This window comes from Dasypus novemcinctus, chromosome 17 (assembly GCF_030445035.2).
Source record: "Dasypus novemcinctus isolate mDasNov1 chromosome 17, mDasNov1.1.hap2, whole genome shotgun sequence".
NCBI lineage: Eukaryota > Metazoa > Chordata > Mammalia > Cingulata > Dasypodidae > Dasypus > Dasypus novemcinctus.
Genome location: NC_080689.1, coordinates 80,315,830 through 80,331,058, shown reverse-complemented (window position 1 = coordinate 80,331,058; position 15,229 = coordinate 80,315,830). Strand labels below are relative to the sequence as shown.

General features: G+C 41.3%; 1 protein-coding gene across 2 annotated transcripts in view; it reads right to left on the bottom strand.

Annotated features, from left to right (window-relative positions):
* Positions 1 to 2,269: 2,269 nt before the first annotated feature.
* Positions 2,270 to 15,229, bottom strand: part of KDM3A (lysine demethylase 3A) — a 67,038-nt gene continuing 54,078 nt past the window's right edge. For both annotated transcript variants that reach the window (XM_058279048.2, XM_058279049.1), the window contains exons 20-26: positions 12,381 to 12,468; positions 11,562 to 11,692; positions 5,735 to 5,854; positions 5,518 to 5,657; positions 3,839 to 4,015; positions 3,613 to 3,747; positions 2,270 to 2,954 (exon numbers count right to left, since the gene is read on the bottom strand). In XM_058279048.2, the coding sequence (XP_058135031.1) occupies positions 2,874 to 2,954; positions 3,613 to 3,747; positions 3,839 to 4,015; positions 5,518 to 5,657; positions 5,735 to 5,854; positions 11,562 to 11,692; positions 12,381 to 12,468 (872 nt within the window). In that variant the 3' untranslated portion in view covers positions 2,270 to 2,873. The remainder of the gene's footprint in view (positions 2,955 to 3,612; positions 3,748 to 3,838; positions 4,016 to 5,517; positions 5,658 to 5,734; positions 5,855 to 11,561; positions 11,693 to 12,380; positions 12,469 to 15,229) is intronic.

Here is a 15,229-nt window from a genome sequence, read left to right as displayed (position 1 = left end):
TGTTGTACAGAACACCCCTCTGGAACACAGGGCTTTTCTTGCACTGGCCCTGGAGGACCCACGTCTGTTACTAGGAGCACTGCCCACAAGGCCTGACTTTCCGTCTTCACACCCAGCACACTGACACTTCTTGGTCTGCCTCTCCGTTTTCTTTGCCTCACTTCAGTGCTTATACCATGTCATGTCAACTATAAATATGATCCTAACGGCCTCATCTTCTCCACTCTTTTATTTTACTAATCTAGCAAACCTTCACCTATACATATACATAGTATTAAATCACTTGAAAAGGCTAGGGCCCACACACCTCAAAATTGAAACTTAGTAATGTGTATCATTTTAAAAACATTCTAATATTCAGCCAGTATTTGGAACCATGTCCTAAATTATTCCCAATGTCTATAAACAAAGGAAAATAATTTTGTAGCATTTAAATTTTTGTTTCACATTATCTGGCATCTACTTTCTTCTGATTGTTGCTGTTGAGAAGTCAACTGTCAGTTTGTCACTTCTTTGAAGGTTATCTTTTTTCAATGGCTGCTTTTAAGAACCTGTTTGTTCTTGGAGTTTTTCAAATTCATTGCTATGTACTGCATAGCTGTGGATTTCTTTACCCTGCTTAGTTTATTGGGCTTCCTCAATCTGAAGGTTGGCATATATAACCAGTACTGGAAAGTTCTCAATCCTGTAGGAGTAGATCCCTTCTCCTCCCCGTCCCACCGTTGGCTTAGCTTTCTGTCACTGAGGAAACCAGTCTCCTCACTCTTTCCTCCTTGGGTGTTATCTCTTCATAGCTTTCTTGCTGTTTTTCAATGCTAGATTTATGTGTAATTTTCCAGACCTTTCTTCCAGCACACATTTTTCCAACTATTTCTGCTATTTAACTCAGTTGCTAAATTTCTAATTTCAATCATGTGCTTCATTTTTGTAAGTTTATCCTTTTACCAAATCTGATTATTTCTGATAATTTCTCTGTCCTATTTCCAATACTCTCATTTTTAAGACATACGAAAGAAACATTTTGGAATTTATATCAGATCATTCCAGAATTTGAAAACCTTACAGGTCTAATACAGCAATATGAAGGTTCTTGCTGACTCCTGCTTCTGGTGTTTTTTTTTTTGTTACAATTTTGATTGTGAGTAATATCCATGAGACTTCTTCGAGGCCTGGCTTGAAGGTAGCTTACTCTAGAGAAGAGTAAGCTCAGGAGATTTCTGAGACAATGGTACAAATTTTAGACCCAAACTTGCAAAAAGGAGCCTGAGATAAGCCATTCCCAGAGAAGACTTCTCCCCACTGAGATAGATATTTCTACTTTTTCTTTCCAGGAATTTTTGTCTTTGAGGGTTTATCCATTGAATGTTTTGGCTTTAAGGGGGCTGTAAGTAGGCAGGGATCTTTGACTTTCTATTCTGACCCCACAGGTTAAAACTCAGGCTCTAAGCCTTATCTATACTACTTGCTTTCAATTTTAGTTTAATTCCTTTTTTTTTTTTTTAAGATTTTATTTTTTATTTATTTAATTCCCCTCCCCTCCCCCGGTTGTCTGTTTTCTGTGTCTTTTTGCTGCGTCTTGTTTCTTTGTCCGCTTCTGTTGTCGTCAGCGGCACAGGAAGTGTGGGCGGCGCCATTCCTCGGCAGGCTGCTCCCTCCTTCGCGCTGGGCGGCTCTCCTTATGGGTGCACTCCTTGCGCGGGGGGCTCCCCTACGCGGGGACACCCCTGCGTGGCAGGGCACTCCTTGCGCGCATCAGCACTGCGCATGGGCCAGCTCCACACGGGTCAAGGAGACCTGGGGCTTGAACAGCGGGCCTCCCATGTGGTAGACGGACGCCCTAACCACTGGGCCAAAGTCCGTTTCCCTAGTTTAATTCCTTGTAGGACACCTTTAACAGCCTAGGAGAATCAGTGGGCTACGAAAATTTTAGGTGCTATTTTTATAAAACTTTTAATCATTTAATTTTCCTTTGTTAATTCTTATATATGAAGAGCCAGAAAAGAGAAAAAGTATTTCAATCTTCAGTATTTTTGGACCATTTAACCAGTCACTGTTTTGGTTAATTCCCATTTTTAAATTTAATTGATGGTGTGTATATGTAAAAGTGTGACAGTATTTCCATTTGGCTAGGGAGAAAGTTATTTCCATATTGTGTTGTAATAAGCACTAAGATATCACTTTGCCTCTAATTCTTTTGCTTCTACAAGAGTTCCCTAAGCAAGCTCTTCCTCCTCCACATCAAGGCTGATGCCAATAAACAGAGCCAAAATATTATATGAATATTTTAATGTAAAATGCTTAACACTTAAAATTAGCAAAGCTTCATTTAAATTAAAACTCCATTTAACTAAAGATGGTTAGCCCCAAGAATTGTACAGTAGTTGATTTCTGCTATATAATGCCAGTTCTATGCAATATAGTAAGAACTGCACCATAGCTGTCATTTCCTCCATTGCTCTTTTGAACCCTAAGGGGAGGACGGCACTGAGACCCAAAACAACTGTGCAGAGTGATTCCTAATAGTTACAAATCCATTCTGACTAAGCTGTCCAACCAAACAGGGGGAGTAACTGGAGGTATTGTTCCAGAGCTAAGAGGTTTTGTTTTTACAGCTTGGTGAAAGTTCTGCACTAGGTGAGAAGTCACAGTTTAAAGATGAATGTTCTGTAAATAATTACTACATATACACATTTAGTGTCTGCAAACACTAGAAATATACATTAGACAGAGTACCTTACAAGTCAGGTACAGTTTAAAAAAGGTGATGAGGTAACATGAATCTCAAAGTCCACAGGAATCCTGCCTGAAGAGTTTGAACAGCTGCCAATAATTCACTTTCATTGTGCAGAGGGATTAAGGCGTCTCTGGGACCCTTAGAGTTTGCCAAAGCTGGATTCACTGGCTTTCAGCATAGCAACCGCATCTTTCACTGCATGGTAGATAACATTCTTCACCTAACATTAATGGAAGAAAATAGGGTCATTTTACCTTTAAATCTAAAATCTATCAGCAAGGATAAACTTCTCCCATACCCATTTTATTGCCAATTCTCTCCATTAGAATTTAAAAGTTAATATTCCATATGGAATTGTCAATCCTGGAAAGGCCCCTGAACTCCTTCAAGCTGGTGTTTCACACACACACTTCCCTTGAAGGATTCAGAAGCTCACTTCCCCTCTCCACAGGCTTAGATGCCAGACACCTTACCCCTGCTGAGTGCAGGGAGGAGCAAAGCTTTGCAGTACGGCTTCAACGTTTTTCCAGTTATATATTTCACTAATTTTCCAAACACATAATTATTATATAATTTACTACTGAAAGCATTTTCAAAATACTACCCTTCAGATTGCTGCCAATCCCCGAGCTTCTCTTCTGCTTCCCCTAAGGCTGATAAGAACACTGAAGCACAAAGGTCAAGCACTTTGTTCGAGATCCCCGACTGGTGGGTGAGATCTGTTCATTTTCAATCCTAAAGCCTTTCTATTCAGGCGTAGTCCCTCACAGTCTAAACAGTATCAAATCAAGGTGAGATTTTATCAAGCTGTGTTCTTCCTTTACGTAAGAAGACAGTGGAAGTAGACAGAGAATGCCAGCAATCTGCGCTACTTTTACCTGCAATTTATCTTCATGATTTGTATGAGTCTGTGACAGATAACGGAATTCCTGAGTAAGCCAGAAGCAGTGTTTGACATGCTCTGGAGAAACAAAATCTTCAGCCACTTTGATACAACTATATAAATTATGAACCTGGAAAACACCAACACACATCAGTAACACATCAGTAACACATTCAAAATTCATAGTACAAAGAGAATAAAGAATAAAGGACGGTTCTTGCCTGATGTGGCGCTCCTGCCGGGATAAACACCACATCCCCGAGAAACTGTACAATAGCCCAGCCTTGAACTCCATACTCCTGATGCAGACGCTTTCTCAGGGATCGGTCCAAATACCAGCTCTGATCATGAATAGGGTCGTGGTCGGCGGGGTTCTCCTGGCCTTGCTCTTCTGATACCTAGAATCCAGTCAAAATACCATGCACCTGAGCAACAGGATACGGCCAAACATTTCTTCCCCCTGAGCAGTGCTGGTTGTCAGCGAATGTTAGGCATCTTCAACTTAAGTGACCCCGTTGGCAGGAAAAGACAAAAACATTTACTGAAAAAGCCAACAGAAGGAAGACTGGAAGAATACGTGGCCTCCCACAAACTGGGTGGCAGTCCACATGTATTTTTAGAAATACTGTATTTGGAGAATGTTTTAGACTAGACTTTTGAACATAAGTAGACTCAAGTTTCTTAGAATTTGTTGTTTTGTAGTTTTTTAAAGCTCATATTTACTTACCAATCTAAACTACAGAACAGTCTCCAAAATAATTGTAGAATGATTTCAAAGAAGAGCCTATTATTCTGGCAAAGGATAAACTCAGGGTGACACTATCAAAGGAACAATATAGTGACCTGCAGGTTTTCTGAAAGAGTCAAGTAGAGTCAAATAAGTCTTACCCAGAAGCACCTTGATTCCAAAAAACACTCATTAAGGACCTATGTGGTACCAGGGAAAGGAATGTACAGACCCATTCCTCATCAATGAATGAAGAGCAGCAGACACCTACTACACTGCAGCCTGGACTGCAGACTTGGTGGTGAAGAAGTTAAAAAGTGAGCATGCCCCATCGCTCCTGCTGACTGGGGCCTCCATGCAGTATCCTTGCTGAACGACCTGCCTGCTGCCGGGGAAGATAAACTCCCTGATGATTCCCAAGCTGAGGGCCACAGAAGGGCCTGGAGTTTTCCACTGACCTACCATTAAGTGAGAAGGGTCTAAATCAACAGGGACCTTGGTCACTCCCTCAGAGGACAGCCACCTAGAGCCAAGGATATGCAAACTTCTGATGTTTGGATTTTCAAGGCAACAAAAGCAAACTGATGCTATAAGATGATCAGAGGAACTAACTGGAAGGCAGAGCACAAAAACCTTCTAGTACATATGTGCAGCACAGACATAAAAGGCAGGCCCCTGCTATGAGCCTAGTCATTTAGAAACCTTGCTCCTTAGCAGCCACCTTCAGCCTGTACAAACTGATGTGTAGGGAGGCTCTAACAATTCCCAGCAACCCAGTCAGTTCATGTATTCTCTAAACTATTCTTTCAAAACATTAGTGGCATCCAAATCTACATATCCATCATGAATATTGGGAATATACAGAACTTTCTCCTTTAAAACTAACTCTTTAAAGGAACAGCAAAACTGTCCAAACAGGAATGGAAAAGGAAATGGCAATGATGTTACTGCATGTGACAATGTTTTCACTTGTGGTTCTTCACTGGTAGCTCTAGGATGCAAGCTTTTATACAGACTGTTGTTACTAGCAGAGGAAGTGGTTTTTCATGCAAGTAAAGCAAACAAACAACGCCAGGTTGCAATACAAAGTCATTCAGCAGGGTTTTAAAAACATACAAGCAGACCCCCAAATCAGAGGCCTCTCCTCACATGCTCTAAGGATAAGGAACATACCTTTTTAAGGAATTCTCGAATCTTTTCTGTGTCTTTAGCAGCATATATGTGCCAGAGGGCCCCTGGCTTCTCCTTTCCTTCAATAAATCGCTTTATTGTGAGTTCATCAGAATCTCCATCTTGGATAGTTTTAAGGACTTCTAAGCAAGAGAAAGTAAACATCAGACTGTGGGCCCTTGCTCAGATATAAGTCCCAGTTTCACTTCAGCCACCCTACCTTCTTCCTCATCACACTGTCCTTTGGGAATTCCCACATAAACCATGACATTAGCTGCATCAGATACATCTAAGTGAAGATTTGTTGTTCCATATTTCCGATCATCTGGAGTAATTAATCCTGCAAAAAGAAAATGCCTCAAGTTATACAAGACAACAAGGGCTGCTCATTAGGAGGTACTTGGTTGCAAAATTTAAAAACTACTTCTAATCATGTAAAAGAAAAGAATATTTAATATTTTAATTCTTTTATCCTTTTAATGCTACAGAAAATAATCTCATCAAATATTTAATTATGAAAACAAAAGACAAAAACAGTAGAAAATTTTAGGACTTCCCTTTCTGGTGATATGGCAGAATAGGTACCTGAAAGACCCTGATAGAACTAAAAATTCTGGATAAAATTACTGAGAATTATTTTTGTAATGAATCAAAGTGTGGGCACAAAAAGAAAGAATAGTCAGAAGCCAAAAACAGAGAGCAAGAGAGGTACTGCCGACTACTAAAGCTGGACTTGCTCAGCCAGGCGATGGACACTTTGGTACCACAGCCTGGGAGGGATTCGGAGTGAGGCAAAGCCCAGCATCCGCTCAAGACGGGGAGTCGGGGCCTGACCAAGATGGCAGAGCAGACATCTTCTGGGCTCTGTCTCCCCATAGAAGCTTTCAACAATCAGAAGACCTGGCAGAAACATCTTTCTCAAACTCCAGAAAACAGCTAAAGCACTGCAGTAACAGAGTGAGCGCTGAATTGAGAAACAGCTACTTAAAAGCGGTAGACTTTGTGGCTCCTTCCCCAACCCACCCAGTGTAGATCTCTGGTCTCAGTTCCGGAGGGAGCAGAATAACACTTGTACATATAAATGGAAGCATGCTCAACCTTTCTGCTGGTGGCATAAGAGACTCATTGTCCTCGAACTGCACATAGAAGGCAGCTCAAGGAGCTCTCCTACAGAACGCCATGGGAGAGCAGTCAAATTGTGCTGCCTGGGGCAAGGGACTGCTGGCTGTAGGGCATACACTGCAGTGCCCAGGACCACGAGAAAATTGTTTCCTAAGGAAGAGGTGACGTTCAAAACTGTGTAAACATGTTAATTCCTAGGGCGACACATGCATGTCCCAGACAAGATACACGTGCAGAAAGGACCAGGGAGGCCCCTATGCTTTGCTCTGGAGTTATTCTCTAACCTCACTGTTTGGATAAGCTCTGAATGAGCACTCCTACAGATCAATCTGCAAAGACCAGAAAAGACATTTTCTTTTTTCATTAGCTTCTGGCATTTAAGGAAAGCTCTATCATAATACTAGCTGTTACGAGCTTAAGTAACAGACAACTGAGTACACACTAAAATATAAAAATACCCAGGTTTCAATAGGAGATTATAAAACATACAGAAAAACAGGAAGCAATGGACGAGGCAAAGAAGATTACAGCATTAGAAACCATCAATGAGCAGGATCAGAATTGGGACATTCCAGAAAGGCTTTTACAAAATAATCCTAAATATGCTGAAAGAGCTAAAGGAAAACATGGACAAAGAACTAAAGGAAACCAGGAAAATGATACATGAAAACAAAGAGGATACCCATAGAGAGATGGAAATTATGAAAAGGATCCAAATAGCTGAAGACCACAGTAACCAAAATGAAAAATTCCCTGGAGGGGTTCAACAGCAGACTGGAGCTGGAAGAAGAAATAATCAGTGAACTTCAAGATAAGGCAATTGAAATAATCCAGTCTTTCTGAGGACCAGAAAGAAGAATGAAGAAAAATGAATGGAGCCTGAGGAATCCGTGGGATACCATTAGGCATGCCAGTATCTGCATTGTGGGAATCCCAGAAGTAGAAAAACAAGAGAAAGGGACAGAGAAGAGAAATAACAGCTGGAAACGTCCCAAATTTAATCAAAGACATGAATACACACATCCAAGATGCTCAATGAACTCCAAACAGGATGAATCCAAATAGACTCATTTTGTGTCATGTTGTAAGTCAAACTGCTGAATGCCCAACATATACACAGAATACTGAAAGCCATAAAAGAGATACAATATATCACATATAAGGGAGCCTCAATTAGATTAAGTGATTTCTCATTGGAAACTATAGGAGGCAAGAGGCTAGTGGGAAGACACATTTAAAGTATTGGAAGCAAAAAATCGCCAACCATGAATTCTGTATCTGGCAAAACTGTCTTTCAAAAATAACGGAAAGATTAAGACATTCCCAGAAAAACAAACGCTGAAGGAGGTCATCACCACTAGACTGGTCCTACAAAAATGCTAAAGGGAGCTCTGCAGGTTGAAAGGAAAGGACATTAAATAATAGGTCAAGGCTGCATGAAGAAATAAAGATCTCTGGTAAGGGTAATGACATAGTAAATATAAAACCCAGTACACTAGGGTGTTTTTTGGTTTTAAGTCCACTTTTTACTCCCTAGAAGATCTAAAGGTACACACACAAAATGGAATGATAAATAAGTGGTTTTGGACTCAATGTATAAACATGTAATTTGTGACAGCACTACATAAAAGTGGAAGGGCAGAAAAACTGTGTGTGTTCTATTGAAGGTAAACTGGTATGAAATAAATGTAGGGTTTCTGTCTGAGGTGAAGGGAAAGTTCTAGTAATGGAGAGGGTACTTCAACATTGTAAATGTGATTAATTCCACTGAATGCATTATGCTTGGGAGGGTCTGGGATGGGAAGGTTTGTGTTGTATATATGCTTCCACAATTAAAAACTAAATGAAGGAGAAACTAAAGAGACAATGACAATAAATGTATTATGTGATCCTGGACAGAATCAACAATGGAGGACACAAGACTCAAAAGGGCATTACTGGGACACAAGATGAAGAGTCTAGGTGAACAGATGTAGCTGAGTGGTTCCCATATATGAAGGTCCCGGGTTCAATCTCTGGTACCTCCCTAAAAAAAGTCTAATAGAAACCAAGAAATCACTCATGCACACAGCCACAGAGTTGGGACCTAACATGGCTGTACCTCAGTGTAAAGAAAGCACTGTCCACTTCGGTCCTTGGTTCCTTCAACTGTAAAGAAAAGCCTCTGTTCTTTACAGACAGAACACAAGGTTCCCCTCTGGTGTTCGTGGTCTGTGACCTTCATCTCTTGTCCACAGGAGAAGCTGGGTTTCACCAAGCTCCCTGGTCCCCTTGGATGGCCCATCCCAGACACCTCAGGGTGCAGCCTTACACAAGACTCTAGTGGAGCAAGGTGTTTTCCATACCAGGTAAGAAGCAACTCTCAGGTCATAATACAAAGCCATTCAGCAGGATTAATCCTCCAAATCAAAGACCTCTCTAAATTCTCATATTTGCTTCTCGAATGAGCAGTAGAGGAAAGCATGGCTTGTAATGTGCAAACTCTGAAACTTCCCTGACATTTGGAGGAGGTTGAGGGAGTATGTCTGGCTTACTGAACCTGCAGGTTTAGGAGGGGGGAACCCATAATTCCAACCTAGGACCAAGGCCCTGGAGTCCTGTTGTGCTTTCTTTCCTCTCCAACTTGCTGAAATGTCCACACAAAGAAGTAGATAAAGGATTAGGTATTAGCAGCTGGGTGGTAACTATACAGGGAGTCACTGTAATACACTCTCCAGCTTTAAGTGTGTTTGGAAAGTATTTCCATAAGTAAAAAAGTAAAACTTAAGAAGAAAAAGGTGTGAACACAAACTTGAGGATGGCAGTTAATACAGAAGGTAGGAGGAGGAAACAGATCCAGGAAGAAGAGCTATGAATGGAGAAGAGGTCTCATGGTCTCACCAGCAGCTGCTAATGCCAAAGGAAGGAAATGGCACCTACCCTGCCATCAGCCCAAAGTCCATCCAATCCCAGCCACAGATTACTCCATTTTTTATGAAACCAGTCTCTGAACTGAATGAGCTTGAACTCAGATGGAACCAAGATTATAAAAACCTATTGATCACAAGGAAAAGGATCCCAAGAAAAGAGAATATCCTGAAACAAAACACCATGGAGTTACATGATAAGAACATAAGCTCAAATAGCAAGAGTTGCTGGGTGATGGGTTGTTGGGGTAGGAGGAGGATAGGGGCATGGGCTCTAGGTTAGAAATCATGAACTGTAAGTTCTAGTCCCAGACCTGTCACTAGCTGTCCCTTGGAGGTCCTGAGCAGGCCAATGTCCCTTCTACTCTTCCAAAGTCCTGGTTCCCCTCTGTAAAACAGGGTGGTGATGAAGCTGGAGAAAAGATGGACTAAATGATCTCTCTCTTATAGAGCCTGTTTACCCTCTACTTTGAGAAGTAGCTCTAACAACCAATCTTTGAAGAAACGCAGCTCTTTACCAACGTTTATGATAAGGTAGAAAGCATTGAAAATGAAAATATTTTATTTTCAACTCCTAAATGCTTATTTCTGAATATGAACAATTTTGTCATAGAAAAAGCTTTCACAGAGTAACACCGCCATCTATTAGTGCCTAGGGAGGAAAGACAAGCTGCTAAGTGATTTAAAACAAGCAGGCAATTTATTCTGGTAGCTTCTCAGCTATCCATTTCCCTCTAAAATTCATGAGTTCTGTAAAGTATGGATAATCATTATGCAATATTATACCATTTTACCTTCATGCAAAAATGCCTTCACTTATATAATTTCATTGTGAATATCCTCTGTAAAGAGACTTTGCCCTGAGATCAAACCTGCTCTGAACAAGCTTTGAATGGCTCAAGGGCAGGGAACTTGAGCCAGAACTGTAGCAGGACCTGTGGCACAGGCAGGGTTCTCTCAACTGAGATCTGAGAAGCAAAGGGAATAAGGAAGGGGACTTCTCCCACTGTATCTTCAACCTTATGGGCCATTTCTTACTACACCCTAGCAGAACCATTGAGAGCACACATCTCTCAGAACGTTCCCCAGCCCCACTCCCTGGGCTGATACTGCAAGAGAACTGTGGCACTGTGGGCCAAGTCTTTGCACTATCCCTCCCCCAGCTGTGTGGGGAACACTGCAAACACACCAACAAACTTCTTCCTTCATAGGGTTGCCACCCTCAGGTCTAAAGACAATGGAACTAGAGAAATAATAGGGGAAACTGAGTTTGGGAAAGGGGAGAGGGATAAAATGGGAAATCTGTATTATTTTCACAATTTTTTGTAAACCTATAACTGTCCTAAAAATACATTTTACTAAAATACATTGTAAGAGCCAAACAACTGGAAACTTCATCCAACATTAAAATGGTAAATAATTACTTTTTATGGCATTTTAATGGCTAACCTTAAACCAGACCCTATATAAAACTGGTCAAGGTCATAGTAGTAAGAATGAAAAAGTCTCCTGATAAATGAAAAAACCAATCCCTATCCTGAGCAATCCTCCTTGTTGGACAATTGATTAGGTCATGTCCAAACAATAAATTCTAATTGAAAGTGTTTTTTAAAAGACTAACTTAAGTAACTTAACTTCTACCCACCGACTAGAACATTGCATTTAAGCTGTAGCAGATGTTAAAACAATGCAAGCAGATTGTTCTGAACATCCATCTATACTGAAATGATTAAAATTACACACATTCAATGTTACATGATACAACCATAAGAATTTTTACTAAAGACTATTCAGCAACATGTATAGATTTCATGATAAATGTAGAAAATATAAAATTGCACATGCCCTACAACTATAAAAAGGAAATATATATACATGTGGCCAAGAAAGGAAACAGGCAACAATGAAAATTGTTGCTGTGCTGTTAGGTTTATGGATGTCTTCTATCTTCCCCTCCCCAAAATTTATGACTTATTTTATTTCCATTATAACTTTTTAAATTAGCTATATTCTCCTTACCATAAGCATTATACATCTTGGGACCCAGATCTGGCCGAACAAAGTAGTTTGGCAGCCTTGAGGCTAAGTTCAGTTTTCCATCTCGCCTTGTGTACTCAGGCAGAGGAATGTTGGCCATCAGGTCATCAAACCTAGGATGAGAGACACAGGAATTTCAAAATCAGCTTGCCTTTCTAATTCATCAAGCGATTTTTGTTCCTTCTATACCAAAGGGAACAAATAAATCATGAAGATGGAAAAAGCGATCATTAACAGTATTTAACAATGAAATGACAGTAATTAGGAACACCTTTCTTTCCTACACCATAACCGTGCTGAAACGATCTGGAATATTTCACACAAAAGATCTGAGCAATAACATTCTGAGCATCAGAACTGACACACAAGGGTAAATTATTAATTGGTCTTAATGCTCCTTCTCAAGGTTTTAAGTTCAAATAAGGAAAACAGACCTATCAATCTAAAAGTTTCATTGTTAAACTCATTAGCCTACGTTAACCTAAACCCTGACAAATCTGATCCAACTTCTGCCTCCAAGTCAAATCAGTGCTTGTCAGTCTGCCTCTTCTCTGGCAGAAAACTATAGCAGAAAACACATGTGGAGATTTCATTATTCAGCCAAACCCAAAGGTCAATAACCTACTGACCTCATTTAAAAATATACATGTCTCCAAATATTATAGACTAGAAATGAAAAATAAGCACCAGTAAAACTATGGGAACTCTCATATTTCCCCTGAAAACTATTTCTTCCCCACCTCAAGAAAGAATTTATCCTCCCAAGAACAGAATCACCTTTTCCCACCTCCATCATCGTACCTAGAAGGCATCATGTCTCTAAAATCTTCTCCTGGTGGCCAGTCCTTAAGTTTTAACACCATTGGTTCTTTTTCATTTTTCAAGCGATCTGAAACACAACCAGAATAACTGAATCATTACTATTATTAATACAGACATACGTCAACATAAACAATAAAATGGCATTTTATGCTTCAACAATGCAAATAAAATATATTCATCTCTACAAAATGTTCATAACCTGAAACGTTTAGCATATAAATATTATTTTTCTTTAATAACCCCCAACTGCCAACCATTTTATTTCCACAGTGCCAAAAATTCCATTTGCACTCAGGAGGCAGCAAAATAAAGATTACCAACTCATTTGTATTAGGGCCCTGCCTTTTCTATAAACATTTATTTAATGGCTTCTTATCCTTTGAGATTACAGCCACTCCTCCTTTTTGCTTATCACAAGCAAGTGATGTTTCAACAATTGTCCCTCTCAGATCCAGTGTGTTCTTCTTAGCTGCCAGCAGTTCCTGACAGAGCAACGGCAAGCCCCCCCCCCCCCGCCCCGATGCTAAAGGAACAACCAGTCTTCCAAAGCCAGCATGAAAGAGAGATGACTCCTTACGTGCAGAGACTGAGGGGAGTTGGTATTTTATTCAGGGACAGCGAAGGCCAACAGGGTCCACTCTTTTTCCCCTGCTATCTTCTAGATGACACGAAAAGGTTTAGTTAAAACTATTTTCTGAGTTCCTGTTTGTGGGTAATGACAAGAAACCAAGAACCCAGAAGAAGCTCACATTGGAAAGGTGATGCTGATAACTATTATTTAGCAGCCACAACACTCATTCCTTGCTGTGTTCCAGTCTCTGCTTAGGGTTTTAAGCCTTCAAGTCTCACAACTAAACCAAAATCCCAATGAGATTAGATACTATTTAGTATTCCCATTTTTGGATAAGGAAATTGATACTCTATAGATGCCCGAGGCCTTCTCACTGTTAAGTGACAGGCTCTGAATTGGAGTCCAGATTTGACTTTACAGTTTGTGCTCTCAAGGACTAACATGTTTGTAAGTTTTTACAGTCAATCAAGCATTGCCCCATAACCTCGTTTAAATAGGTACATACTCCTGGAGGGATCAAAGGCAGAAAAACACAGGCTTTCACATATATTCAGAACACCAGGGGATTTCAGGGGAGGATGGCATGCTATGTGTGTGGCAGCATTATCATAATTCTGGAAAAGGCCAACTGCAGATGATATTGGGCTGCTTTAAATCTATAGGGCAAGAGGAAGTTTGAGTCCTAGAGGAGTTAAATTTCCAAGTGCACATACTCATTCAGAACTACCAGGAGTCAGGATTTGAACTGGACAGCAGTGCGGTACAAATGGAGATATGCCACCCAACTTCCCTTCAAGGAAGGACCTGCTGCCCCGTAAGGAGAGCTGCCCAGCCTGAAATAAAGTGCAGCCTGCCCAGGAATAGCACTGCACACACGGAGAGCTGACAAAACAAGATGACACAAAGAAAAGCAGCACAGATTCCCGTGCCGCTGACGACAACAGAAGAGGACAAAGAAGATGCAGCAAGTAAGACACAGAAAACAGACAACTGGGGTGGGGGGGAGGGGAGAGAAACAAACAAACAAATCTTTGGGGGGGAAGAAAAAAAAGAAGGACCTGCTGCCCAGCCACAACTTTAGGGTCTGTCTCAGCTGCGAGAGCTGCCTTGCCAGGTCATGCCCTTCCGGGGTGACTGTATCCAAGGCCTGAGGGGGCTGGGGTAAGAAAGGCCCTGATGCTTCCCACTTCAGCCCCGTACAAGACAATGAGGGGCAACACTTGCCCCCGAACTCCCTGCCAGGCTGGCGGAGGCTTTGTTGGCTCTGCACTGCAGCTGATTTCTGCCCATTCCTGTTGCCTCCCCATTCATTTCAAAGATGTTCACATCATCTGTGAGATGATGCTGAGCCCTACTAACCATCCTGTACTCCAAATTCCACCTCAGCATCTACTTCTGGAAAATCCAATTGTGCCTTATGGAAGAATTAACTATAATTTTGTTACAAAAATCAAAAAGGCTATAAATGTGGGTAAAAGGGATTAAGAGAGCAAGAGAAAGGTGAAGAAGTAGGTTATAAAGAAGAGTAAGACTGACTGATGAATGAGTAAACTTTATTACCAAGAGTCTACACTATTCACTGGCCAGACCTTCTGGCTGGGATGGGGCACAGTAGCCTGTGTGACTCAGGAGGGCCCGACCTGGACGGGATGTTCTTGGAGACAGTCAGTGGCTGGGCTATCACTAGAAAGGACTGAGCCTTGGCATCCAGATGCAAGGCCTTCTCCACTGTCCTGCCTGGTACTCTGCCCCCACCTAGAAGTAGGAGTGACCACTGTGTTAACTCAGTTCACATTCTGTGCCACCCTCAGCCCTATTAACCATGCCAAGCAATAATTTTTAAAGAAAAAAGACATCTGGAGGCGAGACACAGCACTGCTTTGTGCGCCCCTCCCTTTGTGGGCCACAGGTGGAAGCACAGCCTTCCTATGATAGAACAGACATGAGCCATGTGAACGTGGCTAGAATTTGAAGCTTCTACTTCCTAAAAACAGCGGAGGAGGAGACTGGTGGGCACCAACTTCAGCTGATTAGTAAATTCGGCGGGCTAAAGTATAAATTCTAAGAATAGCTAAAGTTTGAACCTCTCCAAGCCAGACAGAGGCTGGTAGCCGCCATCCTAGCACTGTCCCTGGCATAAGGGGAAGCAGGGAGGACTGAAAATCAGTGCTGGTAGGGAACCACTTCTTTCCATCCAGATCAGACTGTAGCTCTAGAATAAGCGCTCTCTGGGAAATTACAGGTCATGCCATGGAGG